This window comes from Panulirus ornatus, chromosome 43, assembly GCF_036320965.1.
Source record: "Panulirus ornatus isolate Po-2019 chromosome 43, ASM3632096v1, whole genome shotgun sequence".
Lineage (NCBI taxonomy): Eukaryota > Metazoa > Arthropoda > Malacostraca > Decapoda > Palinuridae > Panulirus > Panulirus ornatus.
Window position 1 is genome coordinate 13080143 of NC_092266.1, and position 19578 is coordinate 13099720.

At 39.8% G+C, this 19578-nt stretch overlaps 1 protein-coding gene across 5 annotated transcripts in view; it reads left to right on the top strand.

The window, feature by feature from the left end:
- Positions 1-19578, top strand: part of G9a (histone-lysine N-methyltransferase G9a) — a 188644-nt gene that overhangs the window by 155052 nt on the left and 14014 nt on the right. For all 5 annotated transcript variants that reach the window (XM_071686979.1, XM_071686983.1, XM_071686980.1 and 2 more), the window contains 4 exons: positions 5304-5510; positions 14140-14284; positions 14483-14594; positions 14704-14858. In XM_071686979.1, the coding sequence (XP_071543080.1) occupies positions 5304-5510; positions 14140-14284; positions 14483-14594; positions 14704-14858 (619 nt within the window). The remainder of the gene's footprint in view (positions 1-5303; positions 5511-14139; positions 14285-14482; positions 14595-14703; positions 14859-19578) is intronic.

Genomic DNA, 19578 nt, shown 5'->3' on the forward strand with positions numbered 1-19578 from the left:
ACATCTCATTTCCAGCACATCCACCCTCCTGCGCACAACTCTAATTATAGCCCACGCTTTGCAACCATATAACATTGCTGGAACCACTATTGCTTCAAACATACCCATTTTTGCTTTCCGAGATAATGTTCTCGATTTCCACACATTCAACACACCCACAACTTTCGCCCCCTCCCCCACCCTATGATTCACTTCTGCTTCCTTGGTTCCATCTGCTGCCAAATCCAATCCCAGATATCTAAATTACTTCACTTCCTCCTGTTTTTCTCCATTGAAACTTACCTCCCAGTTGAGGTGTCCCTCAACCCTACTTTACCTAATAACCTTTCTCTTATTCACATTTACTCTCAGCTTTCCTCTTTCACACACTTTACCAAACTCAGTCACCAGCTTCTGCAGTTTCTCACATGAATCACCCACCAACGCCTTATCATCAGCGAACAACAACTGACTTACCTCCCAAGCTCTCTCATCCACAACAGACTGTATACTTGCCCCTCTTTCCAAAACTCTTGCATTCACCTCCAAACAACCTCATCCATAAACAAATTAAACAACCATGGAGACATCACACACCCCTGCTGGAAACCAACATTCCCTGAGAACCAATCACTTTCCTCTCTTCCTACACGTACACATGCCTTACATCCTCGATAAAAACTTTTCAATGCTCCTAACAACTACCTCCTACACCATATATATTCCCTGGGGATAGGGGAGAAAGAAAACTTCCTACGCATTCCTCACGTGTTGTAGAAGACGACTAAAGGGGACAGGAGCTGGGTGCTGGAAACCCTCCCCTCCTTGTATTTTAACTTTCTAAAAGGGGAAACAGAAGAAGGAGTCACGCGGGGAGTGCTCATCCTCCTCGAAGGCTCAAATTGGGGTGTCTAAATGTGTGTGGATGTAACCAAGATGAGAAAAAAGGAGAGATAGGTAGTATGTTTGAGGAAAGGAACCTGGATGTTTTGGCTCTGAGTGAAATGAAGCTCAAGGGTAAAGGGGAAGAGTGGTTTGGGAATGTCTTCGGAGTAAAGTGAGGTGTTAGTGAGAGGACAAGAGCAAGGGAAGGAGTAGCACTACTCCTGAAACAGGAGTGGTGGGAGTATGTGATAGAGTGTAAGAAAAAAACTCTAGATTGATATGGGTAAAACTGAAAGTGGATGGAGAGAGGTGGGTGATTGTTGGTGCATATGCACGTGGGCATGAGAAGAAAGATCATAAGTGGCAAGTGTTTTGGGAGCAGCTGAGTGAGGGTGTTAATAGTTTTGATGCACGAGACCGGGTGATAGTGATGGTGGATTTGAATGGAAAGGTGAGTAATGTGGCAGTTGAGGGAATAATTGGTGTACATGGGGTGTTCAGTGTTGTAAATGGAAATGGTGAAGAGCTTGTAGATTTATGTGCTGAAAAAGGACTGGTGATTGGGAATACCTGGTTTAAAAAGAGAGATATACATAAGTATATGTATATAAATAGGAGAGATGGCCAGAGAGCGTTATTGGATTACATGTTAATTGATAGGCGCGCGAAAGAGAGACTTTTGGATGTTAATGTGCTGAGAGGTGCAACTGGAGGGATGTCTGATCATTATCTTGTGGAGGCGAAGGTGAAGATTTGTAGAGGTTTTCAGAAAAGAAGAGAGAATGTTTGGGTGAAGAGAGTGGTGAGAGTAAGTGAGCTTGGGAAGGAGACTTGTGTGAGGAAGTACCAGGAGAGACTGAGTACAGAATGGTAGACATTGCTGGACTATGTGCTAATTGATAGGCATGTAACAGAGAGACTTTTGGATGTTAGTGTGCTGAGGGAGGCAGCTGGAGAAATGTCTTATCACTATTTTGTGGAGGGAAAGGCGAAGATCTGTAGAGGGTTTCAGAAAAGAAGAGAGAATGTCGGGGAGAGGATAGTGGTGAGAATAAGTGAGCTTGGAAAGGAGACTTGTATGAGGAAGTATCTGGATAGATTGAGTGTAGAATGGCAAAAGGTGAGAGCAAATGACGTGAGGGGAGTGTGTGAGGAATGGGATGTATTTAGGGATGCAGTGATGGCTTCTGCAAAAGATGCATGTGGTATAAGAAAAGTAGGAAGTGCGTAGATTAGAAAGGTTAGTGAGTAGTGGGATGAAGAAGTAAGATTGTTCGTGAAAAAGAGAGGCGTTTGGACGATATTTGCAGGGAAGTAGTGTGAATGACTGGGAGATGTATAAAAGAAAGAGGCAAAAGGCCAAGAGAAAGGTGCAAGAGTTGAAAAAGGGCAAATGAGAGTTGGGATGAGAGAGTCTCAATAAATTTTAGGGAGAATAAAAAGATGATTTGGAAGGATGTAAATAACATGCGTAAGACAAGAAAACAAATGGGAACATCAGTGAAGGGAGCAAGTGGGGAAGTGATAACAGATATTAATGGAGTGAAAAGGAGATGGAGTGAGTATTTTGGAAGATTTGTTGAATGTGTTTGATGATAGAGAGGCAGATATAAGGTGTTTTGGTCGGGGTGGTGAACGAAGTGAGAGGGTCAGGGATAATGATTTGGTGAAGAGAGAAGAGGTAGTGAAAGCTTTGCGGAAGATGAAATCTGGCAAAGCAACAGGTTTGGATGGTATTGCAGTGGAATTTGATAAAAAAGGGTATGACTGTGTTGTTGATTGGTTGGTAAGGATATTCAGTGTATGTATGGACAATGGTGAAGTGCCTGAGGATTGGCAGAATGCATGCCTAGTTCCATTGTACAAAGGCAAAGGGGATAAAGGTGAGTGTTCAAACTACAGGGGTATAAGTTTGTTGAGTATTCCTGGGAAATCATAAGGGAGGGTATTGATTGAGAGGGTGAAGGCATGTACAGAGCATCCGATTGGAGAGGAGCAGTGTGGTTTCAGAAGTGGTAGAGGATGTATGGATCAGGTGTTTGCTTTGAAGAATGTATGTGAGAAATACTTATGAAAACGAATGGATTTGTATGTAGCATTTATGGGTCTGGAGAAGGCATACGATAGGGTTGATAGAGGTGCTTTGTTAAAGGTTTTAAGAGTATATGGTGTGGGAGGTAAGTTGCTAGAAGCAGTGAAAAGTATGGATATGTACATGTGTAAGGCACGTGTATGAGTAGGAAGGGAGGAGAGTGGATGGTTCCCAGTGAATGTTGGTTTGTGGCAGGGGTGTGTGATGTCCCCATGGTTGTTTAAGTTGTTTATGGATGTGTTTATGGATGGGGTGATTAGGTAAGTAAATGTAAGAGTTTTGTGGAGAGGGGCAAGTATGCAGTCTGTTGTGGATGAGAGGGTCTGGGAAGTGAGTCAGTTTTTGTTTGCTGATGATACAGTTCTAGTGGCTGATTCATGGTAGAAACTGCAGAGGTTAGTGACTGAGTTTGGAAAAGTGTGTGAGAGGAGAAAGTTGAGAGTAAATGTGAATAAGAGCAAGGTTAATAAGTTCAGTACAGTTTAGGGACAAGTTTATTGGGATGTAAGTTTGAATGGAGAAAAACTGGAGGAAGTGAAGTGTTTTAGATATCTGGGTGTGGACTTAGCAGTGGAACCATGGAAACAGAAGTGAGTCACAGGGTGGGGGAGGGGGTGAAAGTTCTGGGGGTAATGAAGGATGTGTGGAAGGAGAGAATGTTATCTGGGAGAGCAAAAATGGGTATGTTTGAAGGAATAGTAGTTCCAATAATGTTATATGGGTGAGAGGCATGGGCTATAGGTAGGGTTTTATGTTGGAAATGAAATGTTTGAGGACAATGTAATGTAAGGGTAAGAGAAATATGTGGAAATAAAATAAAAAGGATATGGTTGAGAGAGCAGAAGAGGGTGTGTTGAGATGGTTTGGACATATGGAGAGAATGAGTGAGGAAAGATTGACAAAGAGGAGATATGTGTCAGAGGTAGAGGGAAGAAGGAGAAGCAGGATACCAAATTTGAAGTTGAAGGACTTAGTGAAAAAGATTTTGAGCAATTGGGGCCTGAACATACAGGAGGGTGAAAGGCGTGCAAGGAATAGAGTGAATTGGAATTATGTGGTATACTGAAGTTGACGTGCTGTCAGTAGATTGAACCAGGGCATGTGAAGCATCTGGGATAAACCATGGATAGGTCTATGGGGCCTGGATGTGGAAAGGGAGCTGTGGTTTTGGTGCATTACACATGACAGCTAGAGACTGAGTATGGACGAATGTGGCTTTTTTTGTCTGTTCCTGGCGCTGTTTTGCTGCTGGTGGTGGTGGGGGATGCTATTTTGTGTGTGGTGGAGTGGTTACTGGATTGGATGAAGGCAGCAAGTATGGGTATGTACATGTGTATATATATGTATAAGCCTGTGTAAGTATATGTATGTATATGTTGAAATGTATATATATTTGTATATGTGTGTGCATGTACATACTCCACTTGGGTGTGGTACAAAGTACTTTCAAACATTGGCAGCATATCTTGGGAGGACATTGAATAACAGATTGGCTTGCTACTTAAGAAAGAAAAAGAATGTTGAAATCTAATGCCTATATACTGGATGCTAATGGTGGGGACCAAAAGATGATTATGATGTAAAGCCATTGAATATAGTAAATGTGTTATCCTAAGGATTTTATTCTCTATGCTTTCTTCAGCATAGATATCACTCACTCTTCTGTGTTTCCATAGTGGTGAATCAGATTGTATCATTCTCCCTCCTTCCTAGGTTTACTTTTCTTTCCCTTTGTTAAACATTTGTTGATGGCTGATGGGCACTTTAAAGATAATGAAGTATGAGTGCTAGATGCTTAGTTTTCCCTTGTGCTATTCATCCAGCGACTTGTACATTTCTTTCATATCTACTTTTTCTTGGGTCCCCTAGTGTCCTGGGGGTGATTGATTATAATATATGCTTTGACATACTGCTTTTGCATGTGTTTGCTAAGTATGGGTCTTCGGTCTTTCTTTCCATGAGTTTATCTTTTGGGATTAGTTTTCGTTTCTGAAAAGCAAGATTGTAGTTGGTGCAGCATCTCTTGATGGCTAACTGATTGACTGATACAGTAAAGAAGAAATAACTAATTTTTCTCATAAACAGTGTTTTAGTGATATGTGGTCTATCCATTGATTTTCCCTTTTCTTTCTTCAGTGTAATATGATGAGAATTAGATTATGCACATTAACTTTTGTATTGAGACAAAGTTTTTTTTTCATTTTTATACATATATGTACAAAGCAGCATTGGATATTTTCAGGAAGCTTGTTTTATACAGTTTGTGTGAGGGTAGGGTTTATTCAAATTTAGTCATTCCAGTATATCTCTTGACAACAGTGTATGCACTTGAATAATTACATTTCAGGCATATTGCTGCTAGACAGAACCACACTGATGCGGTAGTCCTTCTCCTTGCCCGAGGTGCACGATTAGATGTTCTGAACACCAAAGGCCAGACACCCATAGACTGTGCCCAACCTGACACTGATGTTTACCTACAACTGACTTTAAACAATGAACTGCTTGATGTGATGAAACAAAACAACATACGTACAGAGAAGATTTTGAGCAGGTGAGATGACTTGCATTACCCATGATGATAACTTATTCTTTGCGAGTAAAGTATTTGAATATTCAAGATTGAAATTTAGATCTCTTTTACTTCCCTTTCTGGTATGCCCAGTGAGCTTGAGATATAGTGTATTTATTTCAACTTGGGGGTTGATGGTTAGTGGTTTGGGTTGAAGGGGTCTAATGTTTTTTTGCAGAATGAGTGCCAAGCATTTTGAGGTGGGACTTATTGGGATGACTTTTGTTTCATTGTGAAGGTGTTGAGTGTTTGTTGTTGCTTGGCAGCCAGTGATTGCTTTGAATGCACTTCCTCTGAAGATTGCAGAATTGAAAATATCCAACATAGCATGGATTTTCTTAAAATATTGTTTGATATATTACGTTAGTCTAAGCTGATGTATATTAGTAAATATGAAAATATTGTACATAGGATTTTGGTCATATTTTCTTCTGTTACAACTTAGTTTTTTTTTAATGTTAATTATTGTATTTGAAAACAAACCTTTATGTGCCTACTCGTCAGACTTATCTTTGTATCTGTCAGTCTATTAGTCTCACAAAAAATTATGTGATAATGAATGTCTCCCTGTCAGTGTTCCATTTCTGTTTATTTTCTAACAGACAGACTGAGAGGTTTTCAAGTTGATTAGATATATATTACCTTAATGATATAAAGATATTCATACATCAGTGAAACATATCGCTTCAGAGGTACATTTTGTCCACTGCTCTCACTCTGATTAACAATGCACTAAGAAGTTTAGGAGTAAGGCCTGAGTGTCAAGGGAGTTTCCACTGTGCATGTGTTATTATTTATTTTACCTACATCAAAAAACTGATTAATATTTATTATATTGTCTGTGTATGTATCTATCTGTCTATATCTCTGATGCCCACTCCTCTTGGAACTCCCATCAAGGGGATGGCCATTGCAGAAGTGCTCCACTTATCCCTGTCCTTACATTCCTCCCCTGATTACACCATTCTATGCATGTTTCCGTCATTTCACTCCCTCCATTACTCTTACATTCTCTTTCCTTATGTCACTGGTGGTCATCGTCTCACACCAACCCCTTTAGTTGTACTATCATACATCCTTGTAAACTCCCTGTCTTGCATTCTTTCCACATACCCAAACCTTCTCAAAGTAATGCGTTTCACCCACTATACTACTCCACAATTCATTCCCTTTGTATTCCCTTACCACATCTCTCATACACCCCTCCAGCCATACCACATCTTTCATACATCCCCTCATTTCTTTCTTCATTCCATCTGGTCATACCACATGCTCCTCTCAAATAGTTCATTTCCACAGCCTGGATTCTTGACATCTGTAACTCATTCCATGTCCGTGTTTTGGCTGCATAAGTCATGGTCGGGAGGACTATGCTGTCTCTCAATCCTTTCTTTACTTCCATGCTAACACTTCTACTCATCATTATTTTGTTAAGGAACCGAGTGACTCTTCTACCTTGTATGGATGTTTCCTTTATCTTGCCTTCCTACTTACCCAAGACAGCTAGATACTGAAATTCTCTCCCCCATATCTGTACCACAGTTTAGTACACTTTCCTCTTTCACATTTTAGGGTTATGTAAGACTTATAATTTCACAGTGTATCCTTTCAAGCACCATTATTTTACTTTTACTCACATTTATCTTTAATTGCCAATGCTTACACATATAACACACTTACAACCTTTTGCAACTCCTCTTCACTCTCAGCAAACTACACAGTCTCATCTGTGAACAGGCTTGTCACCATCCACTATACCTCATCACCACACTCCACCACTGCACCCCTTTCCCTAGTTTTGCTTTGAGTTCTTTTATCACTTCATCTATCATAGATATGTTGATAGGCCACTGTGACATCACACAGCCATGCCTCACTCCCTTGTATACCAAAACTTTCGCTCAACTCTCCATCCACTCTTACACATGCAGTTGTTACTCCATAGAAATCTTTCACATCATTTATCATTTATCCTTCTACCCTATATACATCCTTAAAACATCCAATAAAACATTCCACTAGACTGTCATATACTTTCTCCAGATCCATAAGAGCTGCATACAGTTTCTTACATTTTGCTTGATTCTTTTCCACAGTCATGTTCACCACATAAATCTGATTCACACATCCCCTATCTTTCCTAAAGCTCCCTTGCTCCTCACTTATTCTGCATTCTGTTACTTCAATCACTTTATCAATCAGTACTCTAACTTACATTTTTTTTTTTTTTTTTTTTTTTTTTTTTTTTTTTTTTGCTGTCTCCCGCGTTTGCGAGGTAGCGCAAGGAAACAGACGAAAGAAATGGCCCAACCCACCCCCATACACATGTATATACATACGTCCACACACGCAAATATACATACCTACACAGCTTTCCATGGTTTACCCCAGACACTTCACATGCCTTGATTCAATCCACTGACAGCACGTCAACCCCGGTATACCACATCGCTCCAATTCACTCTATTCCTTGCCCTCCTTTCACTCTCCTGCATGTTCAGGCCCCGATCACTCAAAATCTTTTTCACTCCATCTTTCCACCTCCAATTTGGTCTCCCTCTTCTCCTCGTTTCCTCCACCTCCGACACATATATTCTCTTGGTCAATCTTTCCTCACTCATTCTCTCCATGTGCCCGAACCATTTCAAAACACCCTCTTCTGCTCTCTCAACCACGCTCTTTTTATTTCCACACATCTCTCTTACCCTTACGTTACTTACTCGATCAAACCACCTCACACCACATATTGTCCTCAAACATCTCATTTCCAGCACATCCATCCTCCTGCGCACAACTCTATCCATAGCCCATGTCTCGCAACCATACAACATTGTTGGAACCACTATTCCTTCAAACATACCCATTTTTGCTTTCCGAGATAATGTTCTCGACTTCCACACATTCTTCAAGGCTCCCAGAATTTTCGCCCCCTCCCCCACCCTATGATCCACTTCCGCTTCCACATGTTTCTTGGTATACTTAACAGACCTTATTCCCTGATAATTGCTACATACACTCTAACTTACATGTTTCTTGGTATACTTAACAGACCTTATTCCCTAATAATTGCTACATGCATCTTCAGTACCTTTTTCTTTGAATAAAGGTAGAATGATAGCTTTCACCCAATTCATAGGTACATGTCTCTGTCTGTGCTAAATCAATCAAATTCATCCACTCTATCACTCTTCCTTTTCCATACTTCAGTATTTCAGCTGTAATTCCATCCACATCAGGTGCCTTTCCTGCCTTCATCCTCATAATTACTTTTTTTTTATCTCCCTTTTTGCTACAGGCCCATGTACCTGTATCCTCTTCCTTCCATCCTCCATACCCATGCATGTAACAAATGTTGCCTCACGTTCTCTCACATTCATGTTCTTCAAAATTCTCCTTCCATTTTCCTTTCACTTCCTCTTTTTGTTTCAGCAACTTCCCTTCCATACTTCTCACATTAATATTTCTAGTCTTACATCCTCCTCTTTCCTTTTTCACCTTCTTCCAGTACAATTTCTTATTTTCCCTAAACTTTTCACTTAACTTTCTTACAGAATCTTCATTTACTCTATATGCTTTCCTCTATCAGCTTCTTAACATTCCACTTACACATCTCATATTCTTTCCTCCATTGCTGAAATTCCTCTAGTACATTCCATTTGAGCAATCTGCCAGATGCCTTTTTCTTCTCTCATTGTTACGTCATTATTATGTTTTACTGTATATTGTATATCATTTCTTATCAAAATGATTTATAGATAATTTTTTGATAATGGCAAAAATATAAAAGTTCATGTTCTTACCAGATGCACCAATCAGAAAGACTGTTGTCTGGATGATGTGCGAACTTTGCAATATTGCCTGTAAAAACACCTTTTCTTGCTCATCATGGGTAACCCTCAATGCTGATAGAACTTGTATCCATAAAATCACTCTCCATGCAATCTAAAGACAAATCAATACCAGGATCATCTTCTGTCTGGTCTTTTAGTTCTAGCCAGAAGCTGCTCAGTGTCCTTCCTTGAAAGCCCACAACAGTGTGTTGTCATTGGCATGGCTGGGGGATGACTATCCCCTCAGTCACCTATAGGAATTAAGAGGTTAAATGTGAACAACATACAATAAAACCAAAAGGATGCTGGGTTTCATAATAAGAATATGATACAGTACTTAATGTCTTACTCGATCAAACTACCTCACACCACATATTGTCCTCAAACATCTCATTTCCAGCACATCCACCCTCCTCCGCACAACTCTATCCATAGCCCACGCCTTGCAACCATATAACATTTTTGGAACCACTATTCCTTCAAACATACCCATTTTAGCTTTCCAAGATAATGTTCTCGACTTCCACACATTTTTCAACACTCCCAGAACTTTTGCCCCCTCCCCCACCCTATGATTTACTTCCGCTTCCATGGGTCCATCCGCTGCCAAATCCACTCCCAGATGTCTAAAACACTTCACTTCCTCAAGTTTTTTTTCCATTCAAACTTTCCCCAATTGACTTGTCCCTCAACCCTACTGTACCTAATAACCTTGCTCTTATTCACATTTACTCTCAGCTTTCTTCTTTCACACACACTTTACCAAACTCAGTCACCAGCTTCTGCAGTTTCTCACATGAATCAGCCATCAGTGCTGTATCATCAGCGAACAACAATTGACTCACTCCCCAAGCCCTCTCATCCACAACAGACTGCATGCTTACCCTCTTTCCAAAACTCTTGCATTCACCTCCCTAACAACCCCATCCATAAACAAATTACACAACCATGGAGACATCACACACCCCTGCCACAAACCTACATTCACTGAGAACCAATCACTTTCCTCTCTTCCTACACGTACACATGCCTTACATCCTCGATAGAAACTTTTCACTGCTTCTAACAACTTGCCTCCCACACCATATATTCTTAATACCTTCCACAGAGCATCTCTATCAACTCTATCATATGCCTTCTCTAGATCCATAAATGCTACATACAAATCCATTTGCTTTTCTAAGTATTTCTCACATACATTCTTGAAAGCAAACACCTGATCCACACATCCTCTACCACTTCTGAAACCACACTGCTCTTCCCCAATCTGATGCTCTGTACATGCCTTCACCCTCTCAATCAATACCCTCCCATATAATTTACCAGGAATACTCAACAAACTTATACCTCTGTAATTTGAGCACTCACTTTTATCCCCTTTGCCTTTGTGCTATGGCACTATGTAAGCATCCCGCCAATCCTCAGGCACCTCACCATGAGTCATACATACATTAAATAACCTTACCAACCAGTCAACAATACAGTCACCGCCTTTTTTAATGAATTCCAATGCAATACTATCCAAAGCCGCTGCCTTGCTGGCTTTCATCTTCCGCAAAGCTTTTAATACCTCTTCTCTGTTCACCAAATCATGTTCCCTAAGCCTCTCACTTTGCACACCACCTCAACCAAAACACCCTATATCTGCCACTCTGTCATCAAACACATTCAACAAACCTTCATCTCCCTCTCACATCACCACTACTTGTTATCACCTCCCCACTTGCCCCCTCACTGAAATTGTCATTTGTTCCCTTGTCTTACGCACTTTATTTACCTCCATCCAAAACATCTTTTTATTCTCCTTAGAATTTGATGATACTTTCTCACCCTAACTCTCATATGCCCTCTTTTTCACCTCTTGCACCTTTCTCTTGACCTCCTGCCTCTTTCTTTTAAACATCTCCCACTCATTTGCATTATTTCCCTGCAAAAATCGTCCAAATGCCTCTCTCTTCTCTTTCACTAATAATCTTACTTCTTCATCCCACCACTCACTACCCTTTCTAATCTGCCCACCTCCCACGCTTCTCATGCCACATGCATCTTTTGCGCAAGCCATCACTGCTTCCCTAAATACATCCCATTTCTCCCCCACTCCCCGTACGTCCTTTGTTCTCACCTTTTTCCATTCTGTACTCATTCTCTCCTGGCACTTCCTCACACAAGTCTCCTTCCCAAGCTCACTTACTCTCACCACTCTTTTCACCCCAACATTCTCTCTTCTTTTCTGAAAACCTCTACAAATCTTCACCTTAGCCTCAACAGATAATGATCAGACATCCCTCCAGTTGCACCTCTCAGCACATTAACATCCAAAAGTCTCTCTTTCGCGCACCTATCAATTAACACGTAATCCAATAACGCTCTCTGGCCATCTCTCCTACTCACAGAATGTGGTTGAGAGAGCTGAAGAGGGTGTGTTGAAATGGTTTGGTCACATGGAGAGAATGAGTGAGGAAAGATTGACCAAGAGGATATATGTGTCAGAGGTGGAGGGAACGAGGAGAAGTGGGAGACCAAATTGGGGGTGGAAAGATTGAGTGAAAAAGAGTTTGAGTGATCAGGGCCTGAACATGCAGGAGGGTGAAAAGCGTGCAAGGAATAGAGTGAATTGGAACTATGTGGTATACCGGGGTCGACGTGCTGTTAGTGGATTGAACCAAGGCATGTGAAGCGTCTGGGTAAACCATGGAATGTTCTGTGGGGCCTGGATGTGGAAAGGGAGCTGTGGTTTCAGTGCATTATTACATGACGGCTAGAGACTGAATGTGAACGAAAGTGGCCTTTGTTGTCTTTTCCTAGCGCTACCTCATGCACATTTGGTGGGAGGGGGTGGTTATTTTCATGTGTGGCTGGGTGACGATGGGAATGAATAAAGGCTGACAGTATGAATTATATGCATGTGTATATATGTATATGTCTGTGTGTGTATATATATGTATATGTTGAGATGTATAGGTATGTATAGATTGCGTGTGTGGATGTGTATGTATATACATGTGTATGTGGATGGGTTGGGCCATTCTTTCGTCTGTTTCCTTGCGCTACTTTGCTAATGCGGGAGACAACGACAAAGCAAAATAGATAGATTAATAACTTAATGTCTTACAATACTCTGGTCTGACCTCATTTGGAAAGTGTTGTTCATTTCTTGTCACTATCCCTGATCAGAGATGAAAAAACTAGAATGAATTCAGAGAAGAGCAACCAAACTAATTCTGTCCCTCAGATATAAGCTTTTAAGGAGACTCGAAGACCCACAATTATTTTCTCTTAAACTTTGCAGACTCTATGGATATCTGGTGGAAGTTCTCAAAATTTTCAATAATTCCACCATCATAACATGCAAAATTTTCTTCACTTTAAACTGAAATTCACTGACCAGATATAAGTGTATGAGGTTAAAGGAAGGAGGTGCAGTAACAGCACAGGCAAAAGTTTTCCATTTGTAAAGTGGTTGAACATTTGAATAAATTACTACCAGATGTATTAAATTCTCCTAGCATTACCTTCAAATAAAAGTTTAACAACTAATTCAAATATCTGCTATCAGTAAAGAAGCCTGCTTTAAGAACTGATTTTTTAACCCTTCTTTCTGTTTCCTTGTCCAGCATTAGTGCAGCTATTTGTGAAATGGGAAATGAACTGTTTTTATTTCATACTTTACTAAAAGTTTCTTTGGCATGGTTTTTTCTTATCTTTTTATCCTTCCAATAGTTGAGCCAGAGGGAGAGTTGGATTGGGAAGTGCCTTCTACTTTACTCTTCTGTTTCTACCAAATTTTAAGTTAAGAGGGAGAGGTGGATGAGGAATTGCTTTCTACTTTACTATCCTGTTTCAACCTATTTTAAGTTGGAAAGCACATAACCTCGTCTGGTCTCATGTCATATGTCTTTTCTATGTACTCCTTTGCAAGCATGTATGGTTTATGATGTCGCTAATTCCATTCATTCATATAGTATTTTGTTAATGTCTTTCCTAGATATATCAGTCCTTTCTAAATATCCTTTCCATTCCATCTCATTGGTGTTGGGCTATAGTGTCTTTCAATGTGAAAATACTTTTAAACTTATTAAGTTCCACACATATCCTTATATCATCCTTTAGAAGTCTTCACTCTGAAATCAATAGCCAGTTTTGCTACTCTTTGATAGACAATTTACTCCTAATGAATTTATTGAACATTTTGGATATTCTCCTGCTTTCTCCACAATATTCTTTTCAGCATTTCTTTGTTCCTGTTTTCTTATGTGCTTTACTCATCTCTTTCCCTGACATATCTTACAAATGCTGGCTGGCTGAAGTCCCACCTATATATTCACCACAGCACATCTGGAAGATCCTTTTGCTTTTTGAAATCTTTAATGAACCATAACTTTTCTTTCTTACCTTTCCCTCTGTATTTGTATTAGAAGCTAGAGGTACATACCCAAATGTGTGTTTGTGTGGGGAGTGGTATTAAAACTTATGTATATCTTTCATCAGCCAGCCAGATAGCAACAATCATAATGTTTGTTGTACATTAATTATCAGTTCATATTCCTAAAGCAGTCTCTTTCTGTTTGCTTTGAAAAATGTATTTTATGAAAATTACTTGCCTTAGAAGGTAAGTAGGTAGAGGCAAAGGGAGAAGGATGGAAAAATTAAGATGTTGGGAAATGGAAGTAGCAAGGTGAAATACATAATCAACTCCAATTCTCTGTAATGCATAATTTATAACATTTGAATGGTTCTGATGAACTTATTTTTATATGGTTATTTGTAATTTTATTTAACAGTGACATTGCTGCTGGCAAGGAGGAAGTACCAATTCCCTGTGTCAACGGGGTGGATGATGATCTGCTGCCCCGAGATTACTTGTACATTGCCGAGAACTGTGAGGCATCCAATGTTATCATTGACCGCACAATTACATCACTTAAGGTCCTTTAAACTCAGTTTTTGTTACTTTTGATTTTGTAATGCTTTTTCATGCATTTATGATTGTATTATTGGGAATTTGATAATTTGCTTAGGTGTATAGATTTCATATCTTTATTTTAACTTGATGCCAGAATAGTTAGTATCCTTTCATGACAGTAGTTTTCAGTACTGAAATTAATACATGATCTGTAATGACAGTGGTGTGAATGTGAAGATGGCTGTAATGCGGACCACTGTGGATGTGGTCAGCTCAACTTCCAGTGCTGGTATGACCCTGATGGCCGCCTACTTCCAGATTTTAACTATGCAGGTAGGAGCAGTATTTGAGTTGCTTATTACTCTTTGTTCATAAAGTCATAATGTAGTGGAAGAACCAAAATAACCTGTTGTATTTGAATTTATTTAATCCATATTTACAGACCCACCAATGATATTTGAGTGTAACCGAGCCTGCCGTTGTAACAAACTTTCATGTAATAATCGTGTCGTGCAGCATGGGATATCCGCTCATATGCAGCTATTCAAAACATCTGGTAAAGGTTGGGGTGTACGTGCCCTTAAGACCATTCAAAAGGTAAGGAAGTAATGAAGCATTGTTTCTGTGTTACAAGACTTATATCTCTACATTAGATATTTAGTGTACCATACTTGTTTTAACACAACACCAACTGGGTTACATTCTCTTCTCTTTACCCAAGCCATTTTGGAAGTGTCAGAATACCACATTGAGTAAATCTTCAGCAATATGCTAAACAATCAACAGAAGGATGAAAAACATGTGAGGAGATGCCATGTTTGTTTACATCAAATTTGGGTGCATTGACATGATAACTGTGCAAACACCACAACATTTGCACTCATATAGAAGCTAGAAGTCTGAGCATTCTGTTGTATTTTTATAACAGAAAATATTTCTGGACAGAGGGAGAAACGTTAGGTCGAAGGAGCATATAGGAACATTAGGGAGGAGCTTTAGGTAAACTTAGTAGAAACATTAGGTAGGAGCCTCTACAAACATTGTGCAAGAGTTGCCCTCTGTCAGTGGCCTGTTAAGGGTGAGGATGTAAAGGCTAAGAACCAGCAAAGGAGTTCACTAGTTGTGGAGACACTGTTGCTGTGACCACCCCTCCCTTAGGGAGTTCCAGGTGGGAACAGACATCTTAGATATAGATAGATAGTTTCTCACAAACAGTGCAGTTATTATCATTTATTTATTCATTTATTTTGCTTTGTCGCTGTCTCCCGTGTTAGTGAGGTAGCGCAAGGAAACAGACGAAAGAATGGCCCAACCCACCCACATACACATGTATATACATACACGTCCACACACGCAAATAAACATACCTATACATCTCAGCATATACATATATATACACACACACAGACATATACATATATACACATGTTACATAATTCATACTGTCTGCCTTTATTCATTTCCATCGCCTACCCCGCCACACATGAAATAACAACCCCCTCCCCCCACATGTGTGCGGGGTAGTGCTAGGAAAGACAACAAAGGCCCCATTCGTTCACACTCAGTCTCTTGCTGTCATGTAATAATGCACAGAAACCACAGCTCCCTTTCCACGTCCAGGCCCCACAGAACTTTCCATGGTTTACCCCAGACGCTTCACATGCCCTGGTTTAATCCATTGACAGCACGTTGACCCCGGTATACCACCTCGTTCCAATTCACTCTATTCCTTGCACGCCTTTCACCCTCCTGCATTTTCAGGCCCCGATCACTCAAAATCTTTTTCACTCCATCTTTCCACCTCCAATTTGGTCTCCCACTTCTCCTCGTTCCCTCCACCTCCGACACATATATCCTCTTTGTCAATCTTTCCTCACTCATTCTCTCCATGTGACCAAACCATTTCAAACATCCTCTTCTGCTCCCTCAACCACACTCTTTTTATTACCACACATCTCATTTACCCTATTATCACTTACTCGATCAAACCACCTCACACCACATACTGTCCTCAAACATCTCATTTCCAGCACATCCACCCTCCTCCGCACAACTCTATCCATAGCCCTTACCTCGCAACCATATAACATTGTTGGAACCACTATTCCTTCAAACGTACCCATTTTTGCTTTCCGAGATAATGTTCTTGACTTCCACACATTCTTCAACGCTCCCAGAACTTTCGCCCCCTCCCCCACCCTATAATTCACTTCTGCTTCCATGGTTCCATCCGCTGCCAAATCCACTCCCAGATATCTAAAACACTTCACTTCCTCCAGTTTTTCTCCATTCAAACTTACCTCCCAATTGACTTGACCCTCAACCCTACTGTACCTAATAACCTTGCTCTTATTCACATTTACTCTCAGCTTTCTTCTTTCACATACTTTACCAAACTCAGTCACCAGCTTCTGCAGTTTCTCACATGAATCAGCCACCAGCGCTGTATCATCAGCGAACAACAACTGACTCACTTCCCAAGCTCTCTCATTCACAACAGACTGCATACTTGCCCCTCTTTCCAAAACTCTTGCATTCACCTCCCTAACAACCCCATCCATAAACAAATTAAACAAGCATGGAGACATCACACACCATTGACGGAAACTTACATTCACTGAGAACCAATCACTTTCCTCTCTTCCTACACATACTCATGCCTTACATCCTCGATAAAAACTTTTCACTGTTTCTAATGTGGCAAATGTGGCAAAATAATGTGCTTTATCAACAGGATCTCATCCACTCTTATCACATTTGCACATCTGTAATGCATTTATTAATGAGCCAAGGCATTTCAAATATGCAAGATACATAAGTCATTTAATGCCTGTTGGAATCACAGTAATGCTAACACAGACAGTTTGTTTTTTATCCATAGTTTGTCTGTCTATGCATCCCAAGTTAATGTTGAAGAAACATGATGTCTTGTTCTTGCACAGTCTTCCTCTTGGGTTTTAGCTAAGCTTTGAAGATTTTGTCACTTAGAATGGTATTTTGACTACCAAATCAGGTAAGTTGTGCCACTGACATGGAAATACTACCAGTCATTGTAAAACTGGATGTGCTAATGTGGTATTAATTTATGATTACCACAGGACCAATTACTGTGAAAGATCCCTGGTGTTGCCCAGGACCTTCCCAAAGGCTCATGTATCCTAAGGGTGCATGACTTCCAGTAGCAGGAAATGAAGACTCCTCTGGAGTGAGAATTTCTTTGATGAGACTGTATTTGCCAAAGGTGATTCACTCAGAGTGCAGCAGTATTTGCCACATGTGACTCACTCAGAGTGCAGCATGTTTAATGTATTTCTGTAACAGAATACAGCAGACTGCACTGTATTTGAGAAAATATGTCCAGAATTTTAGATTAATTTCATTTTCCATTGCAAACATGCACCAAAATGCTCTGATTCCAATTTTGAAGCAAAGTGATTCTTGGCCAGAAAAATAACCTGCACTTTTTTATATTTTTCTGTGAAATATGTCTTTGCCTCACACCCTGAGTAAAGGGTGTATTTTTCATGTTGATTGCAAATCTAGGGTTGATACATTATGTATGGCCCATTAAGTTTTGTAATTAAGCATTTAAGTGATGGATTGTTTAAAGGACAGGTTTTTCACTTCCTCCAGAATTCATAAAGACTTTCTTTTGCCTCTTCTTTTTCTTCTTCATTAACCTTTCTATATTTCAATTAAGGCCAGGACATGTTGTAGACTTTTGTCTATGATTGAAACCTCTATGAAAAAAGAATCATGAGTATTTTAATGACTTTTGGGATATATTAGCCCGAGGAAGTATTATGAAATATATTACGTTATTTCAAGGATAGAAGTTTTCATCATGTTATATTCCGACTTTGAAAGAAAAAGTATTTGGCCAGAATAATACCCAGCATTTTTTATATTTTTCCATTTAAACTACTAAACATGGCCTGTTTTTCATACTTGATATGGTTCTTGGGCTGAAATTGTTTGGGGGCCACCAAGTTCTGTAATTTAACATTTAAATGATTACATGATTAAGATATTTCATGATCATTTTATTTCTCATGTTCCATTAGCCAAATGAAGCATCATGGTATATTTTAGAGCTTACCTTTTGCATAACTAGAATATTAAGGGTTCTATCCTCAGAAATATTACCTACCTATTCCTTCTTCTCATCCTGGATGCATTAGTGCACATTTGAACAATTCAGCCCAAGTCTTCAGGGAAGGATAAGGACTCCTCATTAGGCATCTTCTTCTGTTCCAACTTTTAGAAATTGCAATACAAGGAGGGGATAATTTCTGTCCCCAAGTCCTGCCTTTTTAGTCTTCTTTTGTGGCACACAAGGAATTACAAGAGTAGTATTCTGTTTTCTGTGATTTATTTATTTATTGATTGGTATCTTAGGACTGCTACCTAAGAAAGTCGTGGGATTTCTCAGGACCTCTTGTAAGAAGCTCCTATGGCCCAAGGCTATGCAACTTACAGTAGCAGGGAAATGTGGACTCCTTTTGAGAGAATTTATTTGATGAGATGGTACTCCCAATGATACAGCTTCACCATAGGTGACTTTTCACTTACGATGTAACCTCTTGCAGGTGGAGTTCAGCTACACCCTTTCTCACCCATATATGAATATTTATTAGTGGTGTTTATCTAAAATTTGTTTAACTGTTTTTAATTCTTTCATTGTTGATGTTAGCGTAAAGAGCTTGTGAATGAAGTAGCAGTTTCAGACCGATTCTCCAAGAAAAATTTTCAGAATGATGTATTTATTTATTTTCTCCCCTATCCCCAGGGATAGGGGAGAAAGAATACTTCCCACACATTCCTCACCTGCGTAGAAGGCAACTAAAGGGGATGGGAGTGGGGGGCTAGAAACCCTCCCCTCTTATTTAACTTTCTAAAAGGGAAAACAGAAAAAGGAGTCACGCAGGGAGTGCTCATCCTCCTCGAAGGCTCATATTGGGGTGTCTGAGTGTGTGTGTGGATGTAACCAAGGTGAGAAAAGAGGAGAGATAGGTAGTATGTTTGAGGGAAGGAACCTGGATCCCCCAGAACCCCTTTCAGAGAAAGCGTCATATCAGGTAATTGAAGTTTGTTAAATCACATTTGCTTTATAATCTAGCTTCATGTTTTTTGTGATTCTAGAATTAATGATAAAGCATTGCAGAGAGTTGTATTTGTTTTTTTCTCATGTTCATTTATATGCAGATAGCTGTTACCTATGACGGAATCATTATCATTGAAAGTAAAGTATTTAGATGAAACCAGCTTGAGAAAGTCATGTATGACTGTGAGTTTCTGCATTATTTATGGTAGCCTT